Below are 26,940 nucleotides of genomic sequence, written 5' to 3'. Positions count from 1 at the left end.
GTTATGTTTTATTTTATTGAATTACTAGGCAAAAGCACAGCTAAAACTCTCAGTTGAAAACAGAGAAGTGTGATCATTTAATATTTAAACACAGGACTCTCAAGTCAGTATAAAAAAAATTGAACTTTTTATTTGTAAGCTAATTCTAAGGTTTTTCTTTGTTTTGGATTTTTCAGTTGTAGAGGTATTGATAATTTGTGGTGGGTTCAGCGGAGAGTCGGAGGACTCATCAAAAGGTTGAAAAATTTGCCTTAGACTGAAAGACTCCAGGAGCTCAGTCCATTTATCTTATTCAGGAGATGATTAAAGGATTAATTAGTTGATCTCTACTTAATTACTAATACCAAGCTCTATAATCTGGTTACCAAAGGTTGAAAAAGATTTAACAGATGAAATTGTTTTCCATTATGTTGCAAATTGCACAATTGTGGGCACAATTAAGGTGTAGGGGGTTGTTTGTGGTGATTGGTTTGTTGTTGTTTTCTTTTTTTTTTTTTGTGGGTTGGTTTGTTGGGTTTTTTAAAATGAAGATAGTGGTCTATTGGTGGAGTGTTCTATGTCCATACCCCAAGCCCTTATCAAGACCAGATTCTTGCTTGTTTTTGAAATAATACATAGTCTAGAATTAGTTCGGTGTTCACAGTCCCTAACTAGGCTCTCAATGAGATTTGCTTAAAAATCATGGGACATAAATACATCGCTATTCTTCATATATCTTCTGTATCTTCTGGCTTTTTCAGCCTGTGCATAGAAAAGCTTAACAATATTGGTGGTAACAACAGGACTATATAATTCCCATTGTAAGGAAACCATAAAGTTTAGAATCTGAAAAAAAAAAAAAAAGCAAAAGCAAGTGTTGTTACATTTATGATGAAGTCAAGAAAGGTGAAATAGCATAAGTACCCAAACTATGATACTTAAAGTTAACTTGGAACATTTTGAAAAGGAAAATGAGAAAAAAAGACTGCAAACCTAATTTGTAAGCACGCGGGTAACTCTACTGACATCTTTCAGTACAGATTACATGCACCGACTCTAAATGTAGAAGGAAAAGTAAATTAGTGAATTTAATAAAGAATCGCAGTTTTACATTTACGGTACTCTTGATCATCATTGTAAAATAAAAATAACTGGTTTGGTTATTGATGTGCTTTTCGTTCCCTAGTCCTGCACACCCTCATCCCCCAGTTTCTCCATATCTTAAAGTGCACATCAATTAATGTTAAAAATAGAGTAGTTACTGATTTTTGGAATATAAAGCCTATGGGGCTCAGAAAACACTATTTCAGCATTTCTACAATGTTCATATACTGAGAGAATTCAGAAAAAACAAGTAGGATGATTTTGCTTTAGAGATAAGCGTGCTTATCTGTCTGTCGATACAGAGACCTCTCTCAGCACTAGGCTGCTCCACAGCAAGGCTGGCGGTCCGTTTAATCTCTCGGTGCATTCTGTTTCTTCTCTTCAAGCACAAAGTGTATTCATTGCCTGTAGCCACTCGATTTGCGTGGTGGTACCTTTTAAAACAATGAATAAGTAATTAAGATTAAGTAAGAAGTTTTTTTGATAACTGTCTTAGCAAGCAGTAGCTCTTTCTTCATGCACAAATTTGGTAACTGGCAATTATCAACTGTGTACAGGTTTCTGACAGAAAGTGGAGAAAAGGGTTCTCAGTGAATTAATCATATAGGTATATCCATAGATGAAAACAGAAGAGAGGAAGAAAGCTTTTCATATTAGAAGTGAAGTTTAGTTTTGGAAAGTACAGAATCTATCTGAATCTAGTTTGGACAATGCAGTACCAAGGCAGAAGTCCAGGTATGAGAACAAGTGTGTGTAAGGCACTGTCTAGTTCAGCTGCTGTTGTTTATTTACATGGTATCAGCAACAAAGTCGGTTTTCATATCTCTTATTTTTTCTCTCACCTATTTTAGAATGTAAGTGATTTGGGACATGCTATTGTCTCAGACATATCTTGCATATATATTTCCATAGGTGTGCCTTCCAAAGATACTCAGATATACTTTTCTACATATCAAATGGTATATTTTAAACAGCTATTATGGAAGAGATTAATAATAATGAAAAATGATTAATGATTTAAAGTTTATATAGTTTCAATGTTTGCTTTATTACTTTCTGAGATGCTAGTAGTATATTCAGAAGAAGCTAGAAATGTGACATGTAATTAAAAAGTAGGCAGCTGGAATGTAGGCTGGGCTTTCTGGCAACCAGCCATGGAGAACATGGTTTCTGGCAGTAAGATTGCCACTTATGAAAGTATGATTCTGTAATGCATATACGTACACAAGGAGATGATAAAAGAAGACTTCAGAACGCTCAAATTTGATCTTGCAGATGTTGACAGTGTGTAAAAGAAAAATAGACTTTTACTTTTTGTTAGTGTGAGAATGTGGATAGCCTTCTTAAAATCCTACATTCGTTATCCAAAGTACGTGCTGGATCTGAGCTGAAGAACCTATTGCAGTTTTATTTTTCTAATTCTATGTCACGTGATAGTTACCTACAGTTGTGGACAGTAATGACGTGTTTTCTGCTATTGAGTTTACACTCAGCATTTTTTCAAGTTCTTGGAAGAGGCTTGTGAATACTTGGCTAAATGTGGATTTCACCCAAAGCCAGGGTGAGGGGGAATGTGTCTTGCTGACTCACACTCAGACAATTCTGAAATATGGCACCTGTTGAAAAGTGGACTATAGCATAGCCCAGTACCGTAAGTGACACACAGCAGCATCTCATCTGCTTATGTTAGTGTTGCATGAGATCTAGGAGATTCAAGAGGATGTTGATAAATACATTATCTCAAAACCAACTGAACACAACTCCTGTTTTTGAGCTTTTGCTGTCAGCCTTTGTTTATATGATAAGGTAAACTTTACATTTGTCATTTGTAGAAAGGGGAAAAGCCCAGGTTCCTTTCTTTTCAATATTTCAGAAATTCTAGACACAAACACTTCTCGTTGTTTTTCCCTTAAACCCTCAGAATTGTGGGCTTTTGTATTTTGCAAATTTTACTCTCTTGTTCTCCTAGTGTTCTTACTTGTTAAAAAGTTATATGAATTCACTACCTAACATAACTGACTAATTTAGATGGCACTAAATTCTCCTTTATCAAGTACTAGTGCAAATTAGAGGATTTGACTCCTTGAAGTCAGAGTATTGTTGCAAGATCAGTATTAGACTGCAGTTGCCTCTTCCATCCTTAGGCACGCAAACAGGCAGATACTTAGACACATCACAGCAGGCATCTGCCCATCTGGGAGACTTTTAAATCTTTTTTAATTTCTGGGAAATTACTCCAGCATTTCTTAAATATTTCTGGGACTTGAAAATTTCTAGAATAACTGTGAGGTGCAAGAATTCATAGTGGTTTATAAGGACAGTTGATGCGCTATACATTTTCTCAAAAAGTGTCAAGTTTTTTGTTTAACTACCTTTTGTTGTTACCAAAGTTAAGTAGCTAGAATTTTGAATTTTAAGTAGTTCAGTGTCTACTGCCTCTAGTTGAGAATCAAAGGTAGATATTAAGATTCTTAGGTACATATCTCTATAATTTGATTACCTTGAATAATTTATTTTTTTACATGGGTAAACAAGATCTGACTCAGACCTCTAGATACAAATGAATACGATGAAACGTAAAGTGATGCAGGCCTTTTACAGTAGAAACACAATAACAAAACTAAGTGGGTTCTAATCACAACTGGATACAAAAAACCACTCTTTTTACTGAATTTTTGTTTAGTGTAATCATTTCTTCACTGTAAGAAATTTAGGTCTAAAGAGAGACTTCTGTGCCTGAGAGCTTTTTCAAGTATAAAAATACTACTTATTTCTAAAAACCTTGTGTCTCGTAAAATCTTCACTGTAGCTCTGCCCCCAGATTTAGTCTGGAATAAAATATTACATGCACAAAGAAAACCTTTCCAAATAGTCTTTAAAAATAAAAATGCCTTTTAGAATTAGGTCAGTTTTACTTTCCTAGTTGAGTATCTGCTACCTATGTTTCCTTTCTTTGTTTTCCCAAGAAGACACAAGGAATAAATGTGGTTATTCAGGCCTAGTTTTGTACTGTTAGGTGAACTTTCATAGTTTTATCCTCACACCAACTATTTCATAGAATGGTTAGAGTTGGAAGGGACCTCAAAGATCATCTAGTTCCAACCCCCCTGCCATGGGCAGGGAAACCCTCCACTACACCAGGTTGCCCAAAGCCTCATCCAACTTGGTCTTGAACACTTCCAGGGATGGGGCATCCACAACTTCTCTGGACAACCTGTTCCAGTGCCTCACCACCTTCTGAGTGAAGAATTTCTTCCTTATATGTAATCTAAATCTCCCCTCTTCCAGTTTAAATTCGTTGCCCCTCGTCCTATCACTACATGCCCTTGTAAAAAGTCCCTCTCCAGCTTTCCTGTAGGCCCCCTTTAGGTACTGGAAGGCTGGCCTGTACTAACACTTTGACAACTGCACATTGTATTCCTTTCCTTATTTTTTTTTCCCTGTTTGCCGAAAAGCACTTTCTCCTACTTTCAATCTTGAACTTGTATCTCCATTTTGTATATAAGCTAGTTCTTGCTTGATCTCCTTTGTGCTTATGATTATGATGAGGCTTTCTGTACCTTGTCTTGGAGATTAATTACTTATAAAGAAGTTATGAAGTGTCTTGAGGCACATTTGTATTTATGACGTCAGCTGCAGGTTATTGGGGAATAAGAAATTGCTGTTCTCTGCCACTTGTGCTTGCTGGGTATTACTGTCCTATTCAAACCAGCTGTCATAAGCTGGTCTGTAAGCTCTCCCTGAAACTGGTTTGGTAAGAGGAATCAATCAGTATTTTCTCCTAGCAGAGTGTTTCAATTAGAATAATTGTAACAGAACAAGGGTGTGGGTGACTGCATGTAAATTTATACACCGGCTCTGGACAGTAGTCTCAGAGAGGTGGTGGAGGAGGTAGACATGTACCAGTAGAGGTAGACTGGGCAAAGAGGATAATCTCTTTACTGGAATCAGATCAGATGCGGCTTGAGCAAAATGTCTGATTTTGCCTTAAAAGCAAAAAAAAAAAAAAAAGAGGGAGAGAAGAAAAATAAATTCTCTTGGCAGTAGAAAGGAAGTAGGCTTACATAAGTTGATTTAAACTAATTGGAGTTTTTTTCTTTGTTGTCATTTCTAGTTTACTATATATATAATCTTGTTTTACTTGCTGAGTTTTATAATAGAGAAATATTTCCTAGAAGATAAACCTTCATCCTTATAACACAGCTGACAGCAGAATTAAATGCATTCTACAGCTTTACAAGACTTAGTTATCCATAGAGTTTTTTGTGTTTATTAGAAGTCATTGAGGAAGGAGTACAAACTGACTAACAGATAAACAATAGATTTTCAAATTTGAAATGTTCTTAATTATTTTAAATGTATTTTTGTTTTCATCACTAGTGAGTATCAGAGGAAAAGAAATACAGGCATATCTACGCTACATGGTGGAGAGTTGTGCAGTCTGTTCTTACCCCAAAGGATGTTGACTTATATGCATGATTCATTGGAGTATTGCATGGAAATATTATGGATGCAAGATAGTTTTGTGACCATGGTTCTGCAACTAAGTTGTCAAGTCCTGGATCAGAAGAATTTTAATTTATCAGGGTGCAGCTAATGTCTCCAGTTTTCTCCCCATGCAGAGATAGCTGGATTGCAACTCTGCCCACTCAGCAGACAGTACAGCATACGATATACAGCTTCGGAGAGATGCGATATATTTGTATGCCGATGTTTTAGTGCTTTCTTCTTTTCTGGTAGTTTGTTTCCAGTGGGATTCCACTGTCGAGCCTGAGGCACAGTTTCTAACTTTAAAGTCTGTGACTTTTGGGGAGTTTTAGACCTAGTTCAGCAATCTGGTGCTCTTCAGCACAGCATCAAGTGCATGCCACCTGCCCACAAACAGTTATGTTCCATCGATTTTCATCGTCTTAAAATTTAATACTTGCTGAACTCCTGTGCTCTGTGTGGGGAGACTGAAGCCTACACTTCAAAGTTCTGTGGAACTGGCATCTACATCTTTTAGCCTGGGCATTTTGCGCTTTACTCCTGGAAAGTCCTGGGGTGAATATAGCATAAATACTTAAATGCCAGTCATTCTAGGTGCGCGCTAGCAGAAGCACCCTGCTGGTACAAATGAATAGGCTTGTTCTGAACAGATTCAGTTTTGGAAATTTTTCTTCCTAGTTTGGTTTGCAAGGGTGTCTGTTCAAATTAGTTTAAACAAGGAAATGTCTACGCTTAGCTTGGAAGAATTCTTAGACTCTGAAAAGAATTGATTACTGTCTATGAAGTGCCCAAGGTGAAATGTTGATTGGTATGTGGAAAAACAGGATGTAGTGGGTAATGCACAAAAGGAGCATATTAACATAACTACATATAGTAAAGTCTACAGTATTAACTATCTTTCATAAATGGCTTTCTGATTCAGGAAGGCACTTTGAAGCACCTTCCTGCTTTCCTACTTGTTGCTTAAGCTGAATTAAAATACCAGTGTCTGAGCTTGTGCAGATAGTTCTTCAAATGCATTTTCCTTTTATAGAAATTTGATATCAACAACTGCTCCATCTAAGAAATGATGGACTCTGCTTCAGGAAGGCAGGATGTTCTGTGCAAAGAAAAGAAAATATGTTAGAATCAATTACCAATTTTAATAATGATATGTCGAAGTAAAGCATAAAATTTCCTCAAAAGTGTTGGGTCTGGAAAGCTACTCTCCAGCTTTCATTTATAATGGAGAATGGCACTTACACTATTGAACCATGTTTCAACTTTTTCCTCGTATGAGAACATTTCAAATTAAGGAAGTTACATGAACTTTTAGCACAGTGCTTACACTGATTTCTTTTTAATGTTGACATTATTTATACAGAATACATTTCTCTTAGTGTTTTCCTACAACTTCGTGTGACGTTTCATCATGTCTCCCAGTATAAAAGACTGAATTTTCCCATCCTTTGTTACATCAAGCAAATTATATTTCATAGTACTGCCACATGATTTAGAAATACATTTTGGGCTCACAGTCATGTTTTTGTGAATTTTGTAATTGACTAAGTCTTCATTCCCTTCTATAATGTATTTTAAAGAGGAGGAGGTGAACAATGTGGTTTAAATCAAATAATCATAATTGACTTTAAAAATGTCTCCTTAATAACAGTTTCCTCTTTCCTACTCCTGACATTAGACTGCGATATAGGCATTCTGCTAGTTGCTGTTTTGGCACTAGGAAGGATTTTTTCTTATTATCAGATTGGCTGGTCTTTGGCAAATACCTATCAGCAGCCCAGAGACTGGTTAGCTTATAAAAGCTTTGCTATCATACGTTGGCAGGTGCCTTAGTAAATTACTTTCACATTTTTACATAATCGGGCCTGGTTCTCTGTTAAACTAGGAAATATAGATATGTTATGGGGAAGAGCTTTTATTAAGGAAGCTGGAGGATAGTGTGGGCATGAGTGAGTAAGAAATTAATTTCTCCAAATCATTTTTGTTTGAGGTGTTTTAAAAAAAAAAAAGAGAAAGAAAAAGATTACTTTGGATTGCGGATTGTCAGCTATCTATCCACGTATATTTAGATAATGAAGTAGTAGCCTTAGTGCAAGATGTTGCTATGTCTTTACTAACAGAGCAGAAGAAAAAAGATAAAAAATAAAATTTGATGATCAGTGTTATACAGTCCAAGAATTAATCTGCTGCTTTGAAAAATAAAAGCACTAATATAAATTTAACCTAAAGTCTGTCTGACTGTCTTCCGTCTGTTCTTTCCATCCTCATACTGTGGCATAGCCGCTGTTCTGGTGTTTTGAAGTACAGGAAGGGATTTTATCAGGGCTTTCTATAACGGCAGAGTTTTTCTGTGATGGATGCTGAAATCCATGAATATTTTCAAGCATTTCTGTCAACAGGAGATATGGTTTATGTCAACTCAACTAACAAACATAAGGCACACAATATGTTGCTGAGAGTCTCAAGCTGTGCCATCAGCATTTTTAAAAAATAGTTCATGAGTGTAATATACAATTAAAACTTCAATAGTATGTAAAAAGATAGAAGTCTTCATTAATAATAGTCTAAATTCATTTTTCCTTAAATTAATATCACACTGAGACTAATTCCACACCATTGGATTTGAAATACATTCTAGTATTAGCAACCATTTTGACTCTGTAGCAGTCATTTCTCTGAGTAAATATGGATTTATAAAGGAAGTGATTAAAATGTATCTTACAATTCTTGAAGTGTATTTGGACTTCACTCACTTCAGAGACAAGATGACTATAAATATCCTATATTTTTGTATGGATTTCAATTTAATTTTTATTATTGCTCTCATAATTTTCACAGTGCAATTGCTTTCCATGTGGAGAGCCCATATTTAGCATTCTTCCGTGACTTAGTATATTTGATCTGGTCTTTTTTTACAAGCTTGTGAAACTCTTCAGTAGAAATAGGCTTAATCTCTTTCTTTTATAGCTGTACTCATGACACGATTATTTGTAGCACATGTGTACTGTCTTTTGTGCCTCTCTTTGTCTCTCTTGTCACATATCATTTACTGGCTGTTGGAAGTATAGATTTTTATCATGTGACTTAAAATCTTTGTTTAAAAGCTGTGTGTTATCATTATTACGACGGAAAGTTGGCAATCAATTATTTGTACGCTTTCGTATTATTTTCTGGGTTGTAGATCATAAAAGTCCGACCCTCCCTGCAACGAGCAGGGTTGTCTTCAAGAAGATCAGGTTGCTCAGAGCCCCATCTAAACTGGCCTTGAATGTTTTCAAGAATGAGGCATCTACCACCTCTCTGGGGAACGTGTTCTAGTGTTTCACCACCCTCACCATAAAAAAATTCTTCCTTATATCTAGTCTGAATCTACCCTCTTTTAGTTTAAAACTATTATCCCTTGTCCTGTTGCAAGATGTTTTCTTTCTTTTCTTGTGGTTCTTTGCTTCCTTCCTATCTTTCTATCTTCATAATCACTAATACTTTAAGAAATTATTTACAAACAGTTATGAATGCAACACAGCTTTGAATAATTCTGAACTTGGTGTCTTTAGTAACAAAAGCATCAGGTCTAGCCTGTGCTTTTCTGCTTACTGGAGGAGAAAAAAAAAAAAAAAAGGAAACATTGCAAAAGTAGATCTGAGATTTAGACTTCACAAATTATCTTTTAAGTTTTGCATGAACGATTTAGGGACTGATAAAAAAAATCACCTGTGTCAAATGGCATTTCCATTGCATGATTTTCACTGCATGTTAAAAGATGGGTTTACGCACTACAAGTCAATAAATGCTCTAAAGACTCTAATCAAAAGTTTTGCTTGCATAGGGAAAAGAAAAATCTGCTGCATGTGATAGAACCTTCTCTAAAAGATATTGAAATGTGATGAACCACAACCATTTTTTGATTAAGTGGGGTTTTTTCAATTTGATACTTAAAAGGAGCTATGAATATCGTTCAGTCATACTTTCCTATCAATGCCTTCCAAGTGGCTGTCAAAATCGAGATTACCTATTTTCTAGACTATTAGAACCAAAAAAATTCATTTCTCAAGTGATGCAGAAAGATTATAATCTGCAGCTAGCAGATATGTAAAACCCTTTTCCTGCAAGGTGTGAAATTAAGAAATAAAATCTTGTCTGTCACTGTCGTATATGATTTTATGGACTATACTTCTGAAAATTCAACATCCTGGAGTCGTTATTTAAATAGTCATGGCCACATATTGTCCTAGTCCACTATATTTATATTTTGAAATCCTTCCCCTGAATTGTTTGTCTTCACATTTTAAGATCTCTAGGGCGGTGTTTGCACTGTCTTCCTAACTTTGGTTATTGTTTAATTTAAAAGGATCTTTCTTCGTCTAACTGATTTAGTCAAGGTTGCGGGCAAATTCCTATCTTCCCATATTTCTTTGTTTTAACTCTTACTGGCTGTTGGACAAAGATGCACAGACTTCTCCACTTGTTCCATCTGGTTTTGCTCAAGTTCTGCCTCAGATCCGATTCCCAGAGTCTACTCAGGCTGCAGCTTTGTTCTTGTAAAGGGCTTTAGCTTCACAGATTTTTCTTTTTCTTTTTTTTTTTTCTTTTTTCTTTTTCTTTCTTTTTTCAATTCTCTGTCTTCAACAGCAAGCGTTTTGGAAATGTTGGCATCAACACGCAAGATGTACACTGTGCTTTATCTTTCTTGTATCCTAGCCTGTCTGTCTCTGGCTGTGGGATCTAATCTGTATGTTTCTAATACATCCACGTCACCATGGCAACTAGATGTCAGATACAAGCTACACGGTAACATGAAGTTTTTCGTCTAAAAAGCCCTACTCTCTGCCACTCCTTATTCAGCAGCTGTTGCTTAGTTACTTGGGGCTGGGCTTTGCCTTTTGACAAATGTGAGCTAGTGAAGGTTTGCTAATGCACGCTATCTCAGGTATAATATTTAAAGGCTTTTTGACCTGAGACATCTCTGTTAATCATGATACCTCCCCTACTTCCTTGTTGCTTCCAGGGGAAAGAAAGTGACAATAATTTACCATTGGCCTATAATAATAGAAAATTGCTCTGTCTCCTCTTTATCTCTCCTTTTTCTGTATTATTGTCTCTGAGTATTAACTTCCCTGATGACTGATTAGAAGCTGTGGAGCCACTGTTTTATCTCTTATTGTGAATGGTTGGAAGCAGCAGCTGTTTAATGCCGTTATTCCTGGCCACTTGGCCGTGAGTACTAGGTAACCGTATAGAAATGTATAAAGGCATATCCACAGTACACACTGGAGCTCAACTGAGAGCATTAAAAGGCTGCTGCAGAGTGGAGTTGCAGATAATGAATCCTGCTCCAAGGCTCCTCATTAGCTAATGCTTGCTGCCATGCTAGTTCAGCTCTGTGACTTCCAGCCCCAGTATAGTCCTGCACTGCACTTATCCAGGTGTCCATGTAAGTGGGCTCGGTGTGAACACATGGCGGTCTGTTGCCTCAGGTTCCATAAGCTGAAGATCTACATTGGGTCCACTGACCATCTCGCTAGAAAACTTGTCAGGTTTGTATGTTCAAACCGAGTTTTGTCCTCGCTTGCAGCAGCTCACCTGTTTTACGTCAAGGGATGTTATATTGGAAGGGCCAGTGAGAGAAATGGTACGTGAACCCTTTGAACTGTAGGGGAAGAGTGGGGACTACAAAGACAAAATTTTCAAGAATGAAGTAAATGAAACACAAAAGCCAAAGTATTACTACACTGAGAATACGAATAAGAAGCAAGGCAATGGCAACCTTTCACATTTTGATCTACAGTTAACTGAGACTTTTTAACTGGTTTTAATCCAAGCACTATTACTGTGCGTACTCTCAACATCTCTGATTTGGAGGCATGTTTTGTTTGGGGTGCCTACCTGAACAGAAGTCTGATTAAGTTATTTCAGCTTCATTTTTGAGTATCCTGGGAATTACCTACTTTACCCAAGCATCCCTTAAGGTGAAGCATGTTCTCTTCTCACCTGTTTACAATTAGCATCAATGAATGAAAAAGAAACTTTCAGCATGTCAGCACTGGAATTATGGAATCTGTCCCCAGACAGTCACAACTGTAGGACCAGTAAGGAGACAGTTAAACATGTTGGACTGGCTTAATTAGTGTTGCCTCATCCAGCTGCATTTAACTTTTAAAGATGTGTCGGTAACATGTTGCTTGTTTGAAAGATCAGTTTGGAATGCAATGGTGAAAAGTTCTTACATGAAATATATATTATATTACAGGATAAAAAGGGAACGGTATCTATTATTGTTTAGACATATGTTTTTTACATTTAAGAAAAGTTTGAAATTCACTTTCTCAAAAATTAATTTATAAACATAATTCCTCCTTTTTATGAGACTGAAGTGGGTTTTTTTTGTTGCCTCGTGGATCAGTTCCTACCTGGAGCAGAAAAGCCAGGCTTTATTTATATAATGTGTTTGTCTGCAAAAAGATTCATGATTCTTTTTCCTTCAGCAGCAATAGGAATAAATTCCACCCAAGCAGGTTTATGAAACATCAATTAGGGCATCATTGTCCCGTCCCAAAAGCAGTTGCCTTTGTCTTGCACCAAGTACAAAGAAATTCAGTCACTTTAAACATACAAGGTGTTCTCCTCCTTTATTCTCTGCATTTTGAGTCTGGAAAAACACTGGTTTTGAGTTTTTTTTGGTGCTCTTTTCCCTTTTTGTATGATCACTGTGTAACCTGAAGAAAGGTTAGAGCCTATCAAAAAACCCCAAACCAACAGCAAACAACAACAAAAAATCACTGCACATCTATTGTCTACAGCAATGTATAGGATGTGTGTGTAAATATATATGTTATACACTAAATGTTACGGGTATCATATGCTTAATTATTCTTGAAGAGCAGTTATTTCCACTTTCTATCTGTGTCTGTGGAGAATTTCTTGTAGGCTTTTGCTTATTAGCCTCCGGTGTGAAAAATTCTTTTACCATAGTAATATATCTTCTTCTTTTTTTTTTTAAAGAAAATTAATTATAATTGGTTTGTTCTCTTTTAAAGTGTTAACTTGCCTTAGTTGTATTTATTACATTATTTTAATGAGAAAAAGCAATCAAGGAATCAGGGTATATTTGTTGGCTTAAAATAATACACAGGGAAAAGTACCTAAGGTATCTTTTAATATGAAATATATTAACGAAAAAAAATCTCCTGATTCAATACAAGATTATTTCTAATGGACTGAGTTTATAGGCTAGGAATACTGTGGGGAGTTTTGTTTGTTTTCTAGTTTATTTTGCTTTATTTAAAGTTTTTTTTCAAGACTATTTTCTCCATGAACTATGTTGGAAAAACATTCTTAATCTGTAAATAATAGTTCTCGATTTCTGAAAACCTTTAGAATTGAATATGCAAAAACTTTGCTTAAATGGTTGTATGGCAAATGTCAAAATTGTGCTCTTGTTTAATATGGAGCAGAGAAAATTGCATTTGACAAAGAATCATAGAAGTTTATCTAAAGATATATTTTATTCATTTTGTCTACCATTTTAGAATACAGTAATAATTTGTCTCTCCTGCTACATAACACAAACTCTCTTTGATTTTTCTTGGATCTGTGCTGTGTGAAGAGGAGAAAAGAAGACTTGCTTTTCTCATCAAGTATTAGTATGCTTGACTAGAATATAAGCTGTTTCAAAATATTGTTTGGGTAAAAACTTACAAAGACATTTTTACACTGTACTTTGTTTATCTAGGTGTGCGTCTTGCAGCTTTTATTTGGCACATTCCTGGAGGAGCAAATAGTGTTTGAGAATCCATAACTGATTTTGTAGTGTATTCATCCCAAGATGCATTTGTGCATCTACTCAGTGCTTTCAGCATGTTTTAATACTAGCTTCAGAGGTTTTGAACCAGCTGAACATTTTCATACCTGCGAGGCTTTTTCCAACTATTTTTTGTTTGAGTAAAAATTTCATTCTACTCAAATTGTGTGAACGGTCTCTGGTGCAAGGAAGAAGTGCTGCACGAAGATGATAAAGCACTACAGCAGTAAGGGACCGTTGATTTGAGAGGGTGAGAGACAATGACTTGTGATGCAATAGCTAAGTGTGCTGTCGTGTCTCGTACTTACACATTCATGCTATGTTGATACTCCCAGGAATGTAGCAAAAGAGGTTTAGTTTATCACAGCCCAGTGCGACTGTAATGCACTTTACATGCTAAAACATTTATCTCTAAAGGTTCTCATGCCTCTCTCTGTTGCATGCAAGAGGCATGATGTCTTGATAAAACGAAGGGATCTTTAACATTTCCTCTTCAAAGCATTGTTTGTTAGTCCTTACTGCACTGTGCCATGTAACTAAGTTGGCCTGTTTCTGTAGTTCCGTGTCTCTCACTGAATAGCTGAACTATTTAATAGTTCAGCTATTCATATTATTCATTTAAATGTCTAGCGGAACTAGACCTTGATTGTGAAATGTTAGTTTACAGGTTTGCATGGTCTTGTGTTTTAAATGACTTTTGTAAAGATTTGTGAACAGGTCTGTCCTTGGGAAGTTTCCATAAGGATGACTTTTATTTCCAAGGCTGTGCCTTGCCTTCGTTGTATATCGCTTTGACAGCAGCTCTGCTAAAATTGTCCCTTTTGGTATGTTGTGCATTAAATATTTTACGACACAGTTGGCTTCATTTAGCAGCACTCGTGTGCTTTCTTTTCCTCTGATTTGCAGTGTGTTCCACTGGCTTCCGGTATTGTTTGTCTGACACTTTTTCCTGCCCTGCCTCTTGCAGAGGTTTAGATTTCCTGGTTGCTGATAGTCACTGTTCTGTCAGCCTGTGCAGAAACTTCTTCTTGCCATGTGTCAGAACTGGCTCTTTTTTTAGTATTCAAGACTAATTTTGCTTCTGCGATGAATTCAATTCTGCTTCTTTTCAATTTGGTAGATTCCTGTGTTGTGAGCATTTGTTTTCTCTTTCCTACCCGGAAAACTTTGTAGCGCCAGTTCGTCATGTTGTTCGCCCTGTCTCACAGTCACACCCTGGCATCCCGCAGTTCTGTGGTGCAATATTTTCTTACGGATCTTTCAGGTTTCGTAGTCTTCAGTTCATATCCTGGAAAAGCATGGAATTGAGTGTGTTTTTCTGAAAATACAGAAATATCCTGGCATCTGCAGTCATGCTAATTTCTGGAGTGATAATCTGTCAGGATTACTCGGTTTTGACTTTCGTTCTCCTCTGCTACAGGCCTCTTAGCAGTTGCTGGGTAGGCAATCCTGTTTCGTTAGGCTGTGTCAGTGAGCGGTGTAACTGCCCCATGTGCCCGGCTCCCGGACAACAGCTCTATTAAGGCAGCATCTTTCCAGTTCTTGCTGGGATGGACAGTAAGGGAAGCCTTTGACTTTAGCTCCAAGTTCCTCCTTTAAGTTTTTAAAAAGCAATGCTTTGTGTTCATACATCCTGCTTGCATGCTGTTTCCAGAGCTTCGCTCTAACCCGTTCGCAGATCTGCCCACATACTGGTTGCTTTTAGCTGTTACATCAGACAAGTTAAGCAGGGTCAAACCAGGTCAGCAGCCAAATGGGTGACCTCAAAAGGTACACTGATTTGCTGCAGGACCTTTTTTATAATTCATTAGGTGGCAAGCTCTTAGAGTCAGAACTGAATCTCTATCCCAGAATGGTGTTAGCGAGGAGTTCACAGCTGTAATTCTGGCTTTCAGATGAACTGAACTTGAATCTCAGACAACCTTGTTCACAAAAAAAAAACCCAAACCCACTCCTGAAACTCAACATAGAAATAAACACATGTGGCCATATTCCAGTTCTTCTACGATTTCAAGGGAGAAAGGGAATGTATTTAGAACAATGTTGGAAACTGAAATAACTAAATTACTGCTACTATGCCTCTATACAGTCATGCACTTGAAGTCTTTACTGCCCTGTATACTTATGAGGAGGGAATATGATTTCTGACACTGGTGAATGGTTCTCAGCACATGAAGCAAAATGGACAAACAGCACCTTTTCTGTCTATAGATGGCCAGATGCTTTGATCTGTGAGCTGATGCATCCACATTACCCAGTGGAGGCAGAGGGAGGGGAAGAGCGAGGAAAAAAAGCAAAGGCAGTTGCCAAAATTGGCATTCAGCCGCAGCTCTTGAATATGCTGGACCACCCTGAAAAGCATTTATATTAGAGTTGAGTAGTATAATTATTAGATTGTTGGTGTATGTCCCAGCAAAGTATGTGATTTTATTATTCTTTCAAATATGAACAGACTAAATATGTTGTCAGTGTCATCAAAACTAAGCTAATATTGTTGCTATCTTTGAGCCAAAAGGGTGTTGGTTTTTGCATTCCTTTTCCAGTGCTTTGTCCTGTAGGCTGCGCTCATGCTGCTTTGTTGTATGACGTTACTGCTCTGCAATGTTAGGGGCTGCCCTCGAGGTCATCAGATACTACAAGAAGGAACACCATTTTGGATGCCAGCATCTTTGACAGCTTTCCAGGAGAAATTAATGGTTATATTACAATGGTAATATAAGATGAAAAAAAAAAAAACAAAACTAAGGATTGTTGGTAACGTTTTTTCTTGGTAATAGAGCAGCATATGGCAAGAAAGAAAAATATTCTGCATTTTCTTCGTAGTCACTGAATTCCTCAGTGGTTTCCCATATATTCTGTAAAGCTTGATGGAATAATTAGAAAGCAAAATACATTGCGTATGTATTGGTGTAATTCCATAGACTTATTCTAGTGTGGATATTTTTATGGATTCTGTGAATTAAAATACATTACATTATAGTGCTAACCTTTGGCATGCCGTTGTGCATCTTGCAGTCTGCACACCTTGGTTGCCTTTGTTGAGACTTCAGACCTATTTCTTCGGGTCAGCAGTATCTATGACAGCAACTGAATTGCTACAGGCGTTTGTATTGTTGTTTGGCAATTATGTTTCAGATTTGTGTCAGTGTACCTATGCCTGGGGGGGTTGGTTTTATATTAAATATCAGTAGAAAACAGGTAACAGTTACCCAAACAGCAGTGGAGCAAAATCCCATTTAATTGCAAGCCAACCCAACTAAAACGCGAGGGAAAGGGAATATTTTAATTATATTTTAGCTGTTACTGCCAGGAAGGGAAAGCAGAAATTGTTTCAAGAATTGTGGCAGAAGCTATTCACACTTGTCTTTGAACCCCACAGCTTTTTCTTTTTTTTTCTTTTTTTTTTTTCTTCTCCCTCCTCAAATTTCTGTATATTCACAAGCATTAATTTACAGCTACTGACTTATAGCTGTTTTGTGGATGCAGGTGACGTTCACCAGTAATAAAAAACTTAAGAATACTGTTTCTAAGGGGGCAATTTAGTGTAAATACTAAAATTGGAAGTTGCCTAGAACTACAAGCTTAACATATAGGTTATTAGAAATGAGGCTGTAAAATTTTAATGAGGATATATGGTCAGGAACTCAGTTGTGTTTAGGATGGTGCGCGTGGACAGAGATGCATCCACATAATGGTGGTTATTAAATTAAGGACAAGGAGCTCGGTTTGAAATCCTTCTGCCTGAAGACACAGTAGCCAGTAAAGACACATGATTTGCACATGGAGGCCTGCAGTTTTGTACTGTAAATATGTGTTTCCCCCCTGCCCCCCTTCACTTTTCTTTGTATTCTAAGGATTAAACTGAGTAGGATGTTATTTGCTTTTTTTATAAAAATGATTCATGCATAAAACGTGACTTGGTATATTGTAAAAGGAACAGGCAGCATAATAGATATGCAGAGTGTAGGAAGATAGCAAATTGTCACTGGATTTCATTTTGAAGGGACCCAGTCGTCATAGATCACATTGTAATTGTGCCCTCTCATTTAAAATGCATGCTTTTAATGCTCCTTTCAGCTAAAAAAATCCTACTCGTTTCAGAGTCACTGGATTAATATTTATGCTGATCAGTTTTTGGATGATTAGGGATTACTGTTGTCAACCTAATGCAGAATATAGACTCAACCAATTGTAGTCAAAGAAAAATTCCTGCTTGTATTTCCATGGAGTTCTCTGATTTGTGGTACAGATATATGAACTTGTGAAGTGGCTCTTCATAGACAGGCTAAAAAAATTAATCCATTGCTGTGGTGGCATGAATATTTTAAGGTGAAGGTTGTTTTAAAGTAGCTTTATGTATGTTTTTTTTTTATAGAAATATTTTTTTTTTCAACTGCAACTGGAAGGATTCCACATTCAGTTTAGAGCTTAATAAGTGGACAACTAAAGTTGTCCGTGACCTTATGAAACTGGAGTGTATGTAGAATTTAAAGGAAATTATCATGGAGTTTGGAGCCGGAGTGAAGGTTCTGCTTAGATGAGTGGCACTATAGCACAGATTCATTAGGAAAGGACATTAATTAGCCTCTGAGGATTCCAGGATAGAAGACGTCTGATGAACTGATGATATTCTAAAATACTGAGATACAACATGCAATCTTGGAATGAGATCAGAATGTGAGTTACTAAGAACCACTACAGATTATTTTAAATATAAATTAAGATAGAATTATTCTGTTTGATTGGTTTGGCTTTTCACTAATCCTGGTGATTGCAGGGTGTATGAAGTGCTTATTGTCCTCTAGAGGCTGAGGAAAGGTTCCTTGTTTCTCCTCTAAACAGGCTTTTCTGGCAACACTTTAAAAACAAACAGCCAAAAACCAAACCAAAGCCAACCCTCTGAACTGCGTTGTTCTTTTTTAAAGATTAATTAAACTGATCACCTTATTTCAATATTGTAATGTCGAATCAATAATGCCACTGTGCTTTTTAGTGAGTCAGATACGTAATCAGAACTTGTGTGTAGGAGCAAACCAGAATAACATTATTTGATTTAGTTCTGGGAATTTCCATTGGACTGAGAATAGGATTCTTATTTTAGCGCTTAACTTCTCATGTAATGTCTAAATGCCGAACAATGGATCAAAATTTTGGGATGCTGAAATAGGAGCATATTTTTACAAACTGATGATAGATCCTATGACAGGCAGTCTTGAAAGTTAATTAGTGATGTCTTAATCACAGCTTGATATTGGAGTAACTACAGACTTAGAAACAATCGGACAATGGATTTTGCCAGCTAGGCAAAACTGAAGTAGAATCGGACTAGTGACATTGGTTTGTTTGATACGTGTCTGGTTGGACAGATTTTAAATGTAGATTTCATCTTCTAGAGAAACAAGTAACTGCAGCAGATCTTTTAAAAACAACATCTGTTTTGTTGACCTTGCTTTTTCAGCAGTCCATCTATGTAAACCTAAATATTTAGATGAAAGCAACCTTCAAAGATTTGTAGCTGAGACTTTTCCCTTTCTCTGCTGTTTTTCATGATGAATGTAAGGAAAAATAACAATTCACCTTTTTTCCACTCCATTAAAATCACATTCTAAGCAGTCTTCTGAAATCAGTACAGCGACATTATTTTGCAAGCTAATGGAAGCATTATTTCAAGTGCTTGAGCAAATGTTACAGGGTGTTCTTGTATGCACACTTTTACAACTGAAATAATACATCCATGATTTTACTTCTGTATTTTCCTTTCTGTACTGCTGACTCCACATACAGATTAAACTGGGAATATAGTATGTCTTAATTGTTTGCCATCTTTCAAAATTCAGTTTGAAATTGAGTAATTTGTTAAAAATATGTTCGTTTATTTCTGATTTCTCGCTGTCTAACCAAATCTGCAGTTTAAAACCATACTTGGGCAGCCTGGGTTTTTAGGAATTGATTGATGGGGATGTTTTAAACAGAAATAGTTTATTTTCAACATCAAGGATTTTCTTTGTATTTCTCTTTCTATGGGAATCAAAAACAATGAGGATAGTTGTTGAGAAATCAGTCTAGTGTTTTCCAAATAACAGTGTTATGTGTCATGAGATTTTTCGTGTTTGATGTATATCATAATTAATTTAAATGTGAAACAGAAGATATTTCACTTTCTGTTCTCACACTTAAACTTTCAGATATAGTGAGAATGGTCTTCCCAAGTTGAAGATTAAAAAAAATAAAAAAGCAAACCAAAAAAAAGTCTGTATGAAGTGTTGCCATAAGACATTCCATGCATTTAGGGAGAGTAAATTGAGTAAATAATTATTATTAGATCGACTCACTTATGTTCTCCAGAACAAGCGATACAGTAGTTCCAGACAGATGGTCTAAGGAGCAATTTTAACTTACCTAAAAAACGTACCTGATGTCTTCTCTGTATTTTAACTATACTTTCATTATTTAAGTGTATAATTTATTTTGAATCACTCAATTGACAAAGGAAACCAAAAGATATTCTGCAGTAGTTTGCGGTCACTAGATTTTTGAGTACTGAATAAGCTGAAGATGACAGCATTCAAGGGATTATATTTAGGGAAAATCATTCTTCTCTGCATTGTTTTTCACCCAGATCCAGCCATTGTAAATGGAGTTTATTGGTCAGAATCTTTAAATAAGGTGTTTGTCGATAATTTTGATCGTGACCCTTCTCTTATCTGGCAGTACTTTGGAAGTGCAAAAGGATTTTTCAGACAATATCCAGGTAAGGAGAATAAAAATTCTTACTTAAAATACAATAAAGAATGCTATGGCTGCAAATTTCCCCTGAGTATTGTCACAAATTGTGACTTTCAAAGATACTTGCAGGTTTGATTTTACTTTATCTCGTTTTGAGAAAGAGATGTTTCTAATCAAGACTTGCAACGCTGTGAGGTTTTTTCTACCAATTTTCATTTGGAGGTGAAGCCCCCGAGATAACTCATGCACTCATATGTATTCCTATTTAGATTTACATATACACACATATGAAAAATAACTTCTAAACAGATTGTGAAGAAGGAGGGCAAAAGGATTAGACCCTTGATTTAGTACTGATCTTAGATAATGTGCTCTATCAATGCATACAGTAACGCTTAACTGTAATTTATTTTCAGTTTTTAGACTTTCACCTAACCTGACATCTTTACATTTAAAGATTTCAAAAAATTTGTTTTAAAGTTTATTTTCACATCAAATGTAGTAAAATGTGAGTAGATCACTTGTATTATTTTTACAGGAATAGGTTAAAATATGTATTGTTAGCTATTAAGTTTTATGTTTAATCACATACCAAATTTAAATAAACTAGAAAGTTAAATAAACTGATCTTCAGCTTCTGTAACTTTGGATCAGGCCCATGGTGGGAACTGTTCCTTTAGCTGACATGGTTTAGCAACCCATATTTTTTTTAAGTCTGAAGTCTCGAGTTCAATGCGAGCAAGTTTACTATAAGCCTGTGTGTCTGAAAGCGACTGAAAGTGATGACTACTACACCTGTGTTAGTTTTAGATTACGGTTCAGTTCTCAAGCTCCATGATATTTCAGGGGTAGAAAAAATGTGACTCCTTATTTTAGAGGCTGTTTCTTATTTTATGCTAGAAAAAGGGTGTAAAAAGCAGGAAGGTTCGTCCTTACATTTTTTTTTTTTGCTTAAAGATGTTTTATCATATTTCTTTTGACACACAACTGGGAGATACTACCTTTTCTGTGAGAAAAACATCAGGTGTATGACCTGTGAGTGAAGCAGTTGGTATAACAAGACCTATTGAGACCAGCCATGGTAAGTGCTCAAGATTTGAAAAGGACTTGGCAAGCGTGTGCCAGCACTAATGACCAAGTATGACAATATTTAGTGATAGTAGGATGATGCATATAGGCTTGAAGAAGTTTTCACTTTACAGTAGACTAAAAAGGAGTGAGGAAAAAAATATTGTTCCTGGTGGTCCTATTTTATTAAATTATTTTCCCAGCATTTCCTAGGTTGTAACACCATTGCCTGTTATGATTTATTTTTTTTATCTTTGTTGTGTTTTAAACAGGAATTAAGTGGGAACCTGATGAGAATGGAGTCATTGCATTTGACTGCAGAAATAGGAAATGGTAGGCAATAGATGACTACCAGTGCTTAAGAAATTTGAAAGGAATAAAAATTCAGTATTTTAAAGAACAAAATGTTTTATCTTTTGTCTTAGGTACATCCAAGCAGCAACTTCTCCAAAAGATGTGGTAATTTTAGTGGATGTCAGTGGCAGTATGAAAGGGCTTCGCTTGACTATTGCAAAACAGACAGTTTCATCTATTTTGGATACCCTTGGAGATGATGACTTCTTCAATATAATTGCTGTGAGTTTCTCAGGATTTTTCTTCTTTTTTGATCTTCCATTATTTGCTGCTATCTGTTATGTTTTACATCACACAATACACTTGAAAAATGCTGCAGGCAGGTGATGGATAGAAGATGACATTTGAAACAACTGGACAGGCATTGTGATTTTCCCAGTGCAAACTTCTTCAAGTAAGAGTGTTTTCAATCTGTTGTTGCATTCTGAAACCCCTTAAATAAGTTATCTTGAGTTTGGGATTTGCAGAGAATAGTCATCTGTTTTGTAGTTTGCCTGAACTTTCTATATAACCTTAATTTTAACTTTGGGATGTGTCTCCCCCCGTATCCCCTCCCCTCAGCATTTTTTCCCCTCACAGCTTCTTCAGTACAGTGCAAATTGCAAAATGGTTAATATGTAAGAATTAATACATCTTTGCTTTTGCTGCAGCTTGTATGGCATGGTGATATACCAACATAGCTCCTCATGGTTCATGTTTCCTTCAGTGTGAATCTGAAATGTATGTATGTGTAAGCTGTGCAGAGGTATTGCTGGTGCTTTCTAACAGCTATAAACCAGATCGTCAGTAGCTGCTGTTATTTGTGTATGGTAGTTGGTTTTCCATGGTACAGGTATGTGTTTTAGATCTATGACAAAATATAGTTTTACAGTATTTAAGAGTAATGGGATTAATCATGTTGGTAAGGATGGCTTTAAAAAGTTCAAAACTATGAATTTGGCTGTGGGATGGGGGAGGGTTAGAGGGAGGAGGAATTGGTTTTGTAAGCTCTCCTTTGCTGATATTCTTTTGCTATACTTGATAAATATGTGGGTTTTTTGTATGCATAAACAGTAAAGATGTCTTCAAACTCTTGAATGTTAAGGAGGAATTTTCACCTTATTTTGTGGCAAGGGAAGTGCCCTTTGTGTACTGAAATAAATGACCCCAGTGACACTAGTGCAAATCATTGAGATTGTGTGGAGAATGAAGTATATATGCCTGAAGTATATGTACATTTACTGTATTTTTAACAGTTAGTTCAGAATATCTTTCATATTAATGTCCTTGCATGATAATTGCGTAATTAGCAGAAACTCCCGTAGCAGAAAGACATAATTACATACTGTGTCAAAAAAAGGTTTACTGTCCTTCAAAAAAATTGTAATTAACTGTAATCTAAATAACTTTCTAAGTTGAAAGAATGTTTCAACTGAGTAATTATTAAGATACTTGTCCAGCCATTTCTCATTGTAAAATGTCTCTGTTTATCAGGAGTTACTGTGAATGATGTAGGAATAAAAAAGTGGTTTTTTTTAAGAGAAGTTTTTTACTTTGGGAAAACGAAAGGGCTCATCTATAACAAAAAAATGTAAAAAATGTATGTGGCTAGAACCCAAAGTTGTGACTTTGCCTAAGTAATACAGAAGAAATACTGTGTAAATATTAAAAAAAAAAAAGCAAGTATGAAATAACTAACGGTCCTTTTTTTCAATTTCAACTTTAATTGAAAATAAACTGAGCTGTGTATAAACCAGCATGGAGTCACAGAATTTTTACCTCATTTATTGCCAATCAACACAAACTTCTGACCACCGCGGTGTGGGCCACCTGCCGGCCACCATGTCTGGAAGTGCACTGCTTTCAGCATCACGCTTTCCCAGCTGTACTTCCAAATGTTTCCAGCCCCGGATGGCTTCTTCCCTCACGCCTGCGAGCGCGCGGATGCCGCAGCCTCCCCGGCTTTGGCGCTGCCCGGGCTGCAGCTGGCCGTGACCAGCACGGGGCAGCGCGTGGCCCCTCCTGCCCGGGTCGCCACTGCAGCCCTCTCCTGCTTACACCCAATACGCCGTTTGGTTTGTGTGAGAAATTCTTAATATTTAGAAAGGCAAGTAATAGCTGTGGAGATTATAGTGTTCTTCTGAGGTAATTTTTGCGTCTGAAGGTTCTTTCCTCTCTATGACCTCTTTTAGGATGAATATGCGTGTGTTTGTTGAAATAAGTAGAAACAGCAACTGAGAATACAATTTTAATCTTACCAGCTCAGCTGTTTAATTGCATTAGGACACTGCTGGTGATTGTGAACCTGAAGTTACTCACTGTGTTGAAAGAGGTACCGCAGAAATGCAGGGGCAAAGGAGGAGGCCATGACAGGAGAAACAGTGAGTGGGTAGCATGACATGCTATCACCTTGAGGGTATCTCAGAAGTGTTTTAAGGAGTTGTTTTGGACTAAGTGTCACAATATAATGCTTGCTGCCTCACAAGGCTAAAAAAAAAAAGAAAGTAAATACAAAACTTGTTTGCTTGAAAACATAACAAGCTGGTAACGTAGACCAGCACTGTGGAGAAGGGAGTGGACTTTTCACTGAGGAATGGTGTAGGTAAACACTCCTTTTAAAAGGTTTGGTGTGTTAGAGGAAGACATAGTGAGGGTACGCAGTAAAGCCAGGGTTACTGTGATCTGAATGATCAGCAAAGATCACTTGTGAAGCACTACTCTGAGTAAGTGCCAGCTGGGTGAATGATCTTTGTCAAGACCAGAGAGGATGTTGCAGTGATCAGAACATGAGACAACAAAGCTCACGCAAGAGGCTTCTTGGTGTGAATACACCGAAAATCCCATGTAGCTTTTACCTATAGGCAAATGTTAGGGTAGGGTTATTTCTTACTCTTTATAATGTAGACATAGCCTGGTGATGTGAAAGCAGTTTCATCTGAAAGTAAGATACACACATGTCCATATGAGAAATCCCCTTTGTAACATAGATCTGTGCATGTACACAAGTCTGTGCAACTAAAACTGGCCAGCTGTGCAGTGTGTGCAAAAATACATCCACTGTGCCTAAATGTTGAAGACTTGCTCTTCACATAGCACACAGCTGATACTTGCTCACACTTGTTCTGAAAAGCCTGTCCAAACAGTTGCTCTGTGAGGACTGCTGGACATCTGGAAGTCCAAGACATATGACCAAGCAGCTCTTTCTCTTCTCAGACCAACATTTGGGGTGGAAAGAGAGCTTTATGTGGGAAATCTGGACAAACAATACATTTACTAAATGAAGTAAAAGTTTGGAGCCTGAGCAACTGTCAGGAGGCCTATAATTAAATAACGATTTAAATTTAAATTCAATAATATTGTGCATAGTGATTAATGGAACAAATACTTGCAACAGAAGACTTCTATGAGGAATTGGGTCAGAAATTAGGAGTCAAATAGATTAAGGAGTTCTCCCTGTCATTCTCACAAGTGGGGAGAACCCTAAAGCATGCCCATGTTTGAGACAAAAGAACAAAAAATAGGGATGAAAGATGTGAGAGAGGACTTAAAAGAAGAGCAAGTCAGAACGAAGCAAGTGGAAGGGTTACATGAGCAGATGAGAAACTTCTGTGTTTGTTACAGTGAGAAGGAAGTGCACTTTTAAGTTAACTGAAACAGAACACGAGGTTAGAGAAGCTAGACTGGTGTAAGATAGGGCTCTGTTGACAGTGGGGGTCAAGGATGGAAAGGAATCGATCTTTGAGAAAATCACTATCTCTGGCAGTGGAAGAGGACATGGAACTTAACAGATGAAAAATGAAGTCTGAAAAGCATTTGTATTGCTTTATACAATATAATACATTGCTTTATACAATAATACATTTCAGTATTCCATACACAAAAAGACATTTAGGATTCTCATTAACTGTAAGGAGAGTTATAGTCACTATGTACTAACATAGTTAAAAACTTATTGACACTTAAATATACAGGATAGCATAGGATATTGATAGAGGTACCACAAAACAATAGCAAAAAACCCCCAAACCTCAGCCAAGAACAAAAACCAAAAGCCACTAGCAGTACATTAGCTGGGTTGTTTCATATCCATTTGATTTTTCACTAAATATATTTTTAACTTTATATGTATATACAGTAGAAGGTCTTTCCAGAGGATAAACATAAAAGGGTAATGCTAAAAATAATTTTAACTTTCATGGGTAGGTTGTTGCAAAATCTATCTGAAATTGATGGACTAGATGATTGAATTGGAAAAATTATCAAAATACAAGAGCGATTTTGTGCTGCCTATGTTAAAATTTAAGGTTGGTTTACTAGTGCATGAACAGAGATGCCTGCAACAGCAAGAGAAAAGGCGTATTTTTCCAATTCGCTTTGAAATGTAGTTCCAAGTCATGCATTAAATTAACAATATTATCATAAAACGAGTACTAATTTTGCTGAATGCTAAAATTTTTAAAATGTTTTTATGAAAATGTAAACTCTACATTAAATTAACAAAATATTAACTGAGCCAAGAATGTTAAATTAATTTTAATGCTTTAGTCACACCATTTTAGCAAAATTGGTTAGAAGAAAAGTATTTGTTAATTCAAAGCACAGTAGTATAGTTCCCTGTTTTTAACTTGTAGGATTTTCCATTATAAACAATTTCTGTGTAGTCTCTTCTTTGGCATCCTTGTAGTCATACAGAATAGGTTATGGATAAACTTACTTTTCAGTCTGTCTGAATAATCAGATTCTGTGCAGCTACTGTGTGAGCAGCCTGAGAAAGAGAAAGGCAGCCCATTGCGAACTTCCATGTGATCACTCCAGGCAGTGGGCAGCGCTTGTGTGCCACTTGTTGCACACGGTCACACTAGTGCAACTTTGGAAATACCAATTCCTTTGGTTCTTTTTGTGGTTTGACTTCACTGTCAGATCTTAGGCTGGGCTGTGTCGGATGTCCAAGTATTCCTAATATAGTGTGAAATCTTTTATCTGTGTGTGTTGCACAACAAAATGTGAATTTAATTTGTTTCTGTGGATCTTGCTCCAGACAGCTTAACTATGACAAAGCATAAATATGAAAAATGCTAGGGTAGATATAAACTACTTGCATAGATGTGCTAGGACCATATATATCTCACATTTTCAGAATACGAATAGTATCTGATTATATAATGTAAGTCAGCAGCTGCCTAACAAACTATATACTTCCTTAGTTCAACTTTAGCCCACTGATTGTATTTTATGCCAGTTGTGCAAAGAAATAATTAGAGTGACAAAATAATATCAACCAATAAAATAGATAAATGTAACTAACTGAAATAACAATAAAAATCATCATCATCAAATGTTTAAATTGCAAGAGAGACGAAAGAAGACTGAGGTTTTAGAAGAGGAGCTCAGAAAAGAAGGTAATTGGGTTTTCCTTCTTTCCCTCCTCCAGTAAAACACAGGCT

At 36.5% G+C, this 26,940-nt stretch overlaps 1 protein-coding gene across 3 annotated transcripts in view; it reads left to right on the top strand.

Moving 5' to 3' along the window:
- CACNA2D3 (calcium voltage-gated channel auxiliary subunit alpha2delta 3) overlaps positions 1 to 26,940 on the top strand; it is a 445,975-nt gene that overhangs the window by 176,170 nt on the left and 242,865 nt on the right. For all 3 annotated transcript variants that reach the window (XM_086618882.1, XM_086618881.1, XM_086618879.1), the window contains exons 6-8: positions 19,989 to 20,120; positions 21,436 to 21,496; positions 21,589 to 21,739. In XM_086618882.1, the coding sequence (XP_086475008.1) occupies positions 19,989 to 20,120; positions 21,436 to 21,496; positions 21,589 to 21,739 (344 nt within the window). The remainder of the gene's footprint in view (positions 1 to 19,988; positions 20,121 to 21,435; positions 21,497 to 21,588; positions 21,740 to 26,940) is intronic.

The sequence above is a fragment of the Tauraco erythrolophus genome, chromosome 12 (genome assembly GCF_009769465.1).
Source record: "Tauraco erythrolophus isolate bTauEry1 chromosome 12, bTauEry1.pri, whole genome shotgun sequence".
NCBI lineage: Eukaryota > Metazoa > Chordata > Aves > Musophagiformes > Musophagidae > Tauraco > Tauraco erythrolophus.
This window is presented reverse-complemented; position numbering and strand designations above follow the sequence as displayed.